Genomic DNA, 2,810 nt, shown 5'->3' on the forward strand with positions numbered 1-2,810 from the left:
TTGATGCGTTCTGTCCAGCGCATCAGAGCGCATCACGCATCAGAGCGCATAATGCGCGCATTTTTAAACCAAGCATCAAACATTGACAAATGCACACATATATGAAAAAACTTGTGGGGCTTAGATCTTCAGTTGTGTATGTACTTGCATGTGTGGGGCTGAGATCTCATTTATGAGCAACAAGATATCACTAAAAGTCAAATAATTACAAAAGCAGTTTTAGTAAATGGATTCATTTCTATAAATTAGCAACACCGTATCCTTTTATCCACACACACACTCACATACATGCAGATTGTCTTATGGGGAGACAAGGACCTAAGACAAGCTATTGAGTAATGACCCTGCCAACATATAGGCTTGCTGTCGGGGAAAGCTTAAATTCAGCTTTCGTCTATAACAAAGAGATCATAGCCTCAAAACTGCCATAGGAAATGACAAATGAATTCCACAGTCATCCCAAGTATTTTCTCGCATGTTTCTATAGGATGATTTGAAGATGCTGCTGGATAGAGTAGTAGCCCACAGGATTCAATCCACTAAATCCCTTGAACCCCACATGAGCAATGGTCTCTCCACAATTTAAAGAAATTTGCAGACGGATCCCTCCAGCGGATATATGATTGTTTATCAAACATTATATCTTCATTCCCCCTTTCCATCAAGCACGTAAACCAAATAAACTGACAATGAAACATATAACGCTCCATTGCTTCTAAAATATGAGAAATTTTCCTTTATAAATCTCAAAGAATGTTATGATTTGGAAGAGAAGAACGTGTACTGTATACATATTGCTAATATACCAGATTTATGTACAACTGTCTACTGCTAAACCCAACTGGGCAACATAAAGGCTCATCTCTCCTCTGTGACTTGCACATTGGAAACCATGGCTTAACTAATCAATAGCCAAGTAATGAATGCAGGGGTACTTGACCATAGTGGCTACATAGATGCTAATGATTTTGGAGAAGAACTATCATTCTGAGGGTTACTCAACATCTTTAATGTTATGTGGGATGTGGCTCCAGGGCACAAGCCTATGTTAACTTAAGAACCATCAAACACAATATAACATTTTGGTCAACCAATACACATATAATTCACACTCACCATTGTAAAAAGAAATTTCCAACTTCAAATATTTTATGCACATCGTAATGCCCTTAAGAAAAAAATTACAATGACAGTTATCAAACAACAACATTGGAAAATGAATAAAGTCATGGGTTTGAATTCACTCAAACTTCAAGCTAACAATTCCTCGCAAGGATATTTCACGCCATTAGTTTATTTTTCTTTTGGGTTGAAATTGAGTATCAAATTGTAAGAGATGACTTCGTATCATTATGTTGCAAATTCCAACATACTCCCAATGATGATATAACAACAATGTTTTTTTTTTATTTCTTTTTCTCTTTTCTTCTCCTTTTGAGTTGCCATCGACATTCCAATTTGAAAAAATCAAGCATTTCTTGTTAATTCCTTTGATCTATAGAATGAAAAAGAAAAAATAAATGTTACGGATGACTTCTTAAGGGTTAATCAGTCGTTACGTACTAAGTTCATGTTGCAAATTCAAAAATACCTAGAATGGCAACATCAAGCAAAATGATTGATTAACCTCCAAATACTTAGCCTTCATAAACCTATAATTAACAATCTCAGAAAACCCAAACCAGTCCTTTGCACCACTGTACTCGAATTCCACCAACTAATTCGGATCTCATAAATTCCAGAACAACTATCGATTTACAAAAAGCAAACCAAAACAATTCATAACGGAAAAAAACGATCAGGAAAGAGATAAACCTTCCGAGTGGAAGAATTGGGAGAATTTGGGGGAGATTTGACGCTGTCTTCGGTATCCTCAACAATAATATCATGTTGACTAACAGAACTTGTTGTCGGTTCCTTTGATCCTTCAGCCATTTCGAAGATTCAGATTCGAACACAGAAAGAATTAATATTTTGATCGGAGAGATAATCGGAGGGTTTTATCTTCCGGGATACCCTGAAGAAGCAGTTGGAACTTGGAAGTGTGACCAGAAGAGACCCAAGAGAAATGAATCTCTATGGCTGCTTGACTTTGAGTGAAGTGGAAGTTTTGAGGTTTATCATTCTGCATATTTTCCCCTTCAAGTTTTAAAGTATTACAACTTTGCACCTTAAACTTTCCATATTTTTGCAAATTTAGGTAAAGGTGACTTTTGTGCCTATGAAATATAAAAATCTCGATACAGCTTCTTTCAAAATGGCTTCTGTTTCCTCGATGAATTTCTGGGTAGAAGATATTATTTCTTGAAACTGCGATTTACTGGTTTTTAAGTCAGTACACCTGATCGACATTAAGAGTTCGCTCTCCAAACAGCTCCGCTCCGTTATTATCTTACTATGTCATACAATGTTATGCTAAGAAGAAGGATGCAATCGTTTGTCATCACTTATGTTTTATTGTATAAAAACTTAAAGAATATTTCTTTGGGTTTTACATTAAGTTTTATATGGATAAAGTTGTTTGTATGCATTAATTTGTCTGAGATGTTTTGTTTTGAAAAGTATGAATTTTTTTTTTTTTTTTGGATAATAATAGCATAAAGCTCCTCCTTGAAGCTTAATGAATAAGTCATTTTCTATATCATGAAGCCTCCTAGAGGCGTAGCTAGAATATTATATTTTCATTATCTATACTATCTTATAAAGCAAATTTAACAAAAGTCTTAAAGTCTTAAAATACTAAATGACCAAGATACCCTTTATATCACTTTTTCATCCCTTCGTCTCCTCACATACACTCACCCCCTTAC

General features: G+C 35.1%; 1 protein-coding gene across 1 annotated transcript in view; it reads right to left on the reverse strand.

The window, feature by feature from the left end:
• Positions 1-2,084, reverse strand: part of LOC112511195 (protein LIKE COV 2) — a 10,619-nt gene extending 8,535 nt beyond the window's left edge. Inside the window, exon 1 of the mRNA XM_025116714.1 lies at positions 1,816-2,084. Coding sequence (XP_024972482.1) covers positions 1,816-1,935 — 120 coding nt within the window. The 5' untranslated portion in view covers positions 1,936-2,084. The remainder of the gene's footprint in view (positions 1-1,815) is intronic.
• Positions 2,085-2,810: the final 726 nt, after the last annotated feature.

The sequence above is a fragment of the Cynara cardunculus genome (genome assembly GCF_001531365.2).
Source record: "Cynara cardunculus var. scolymus isolate 2C chromosome LG 4, CcrdV1, whole genome shotgun sequence".
Taxonomy (NCBI): domain Eukaryota; kingdom Viridiplantae; phylum Streptophyta; class Magnoliopsida; order Asterales; family Asteraceae; genus Cynara; species Cynara cardunculus.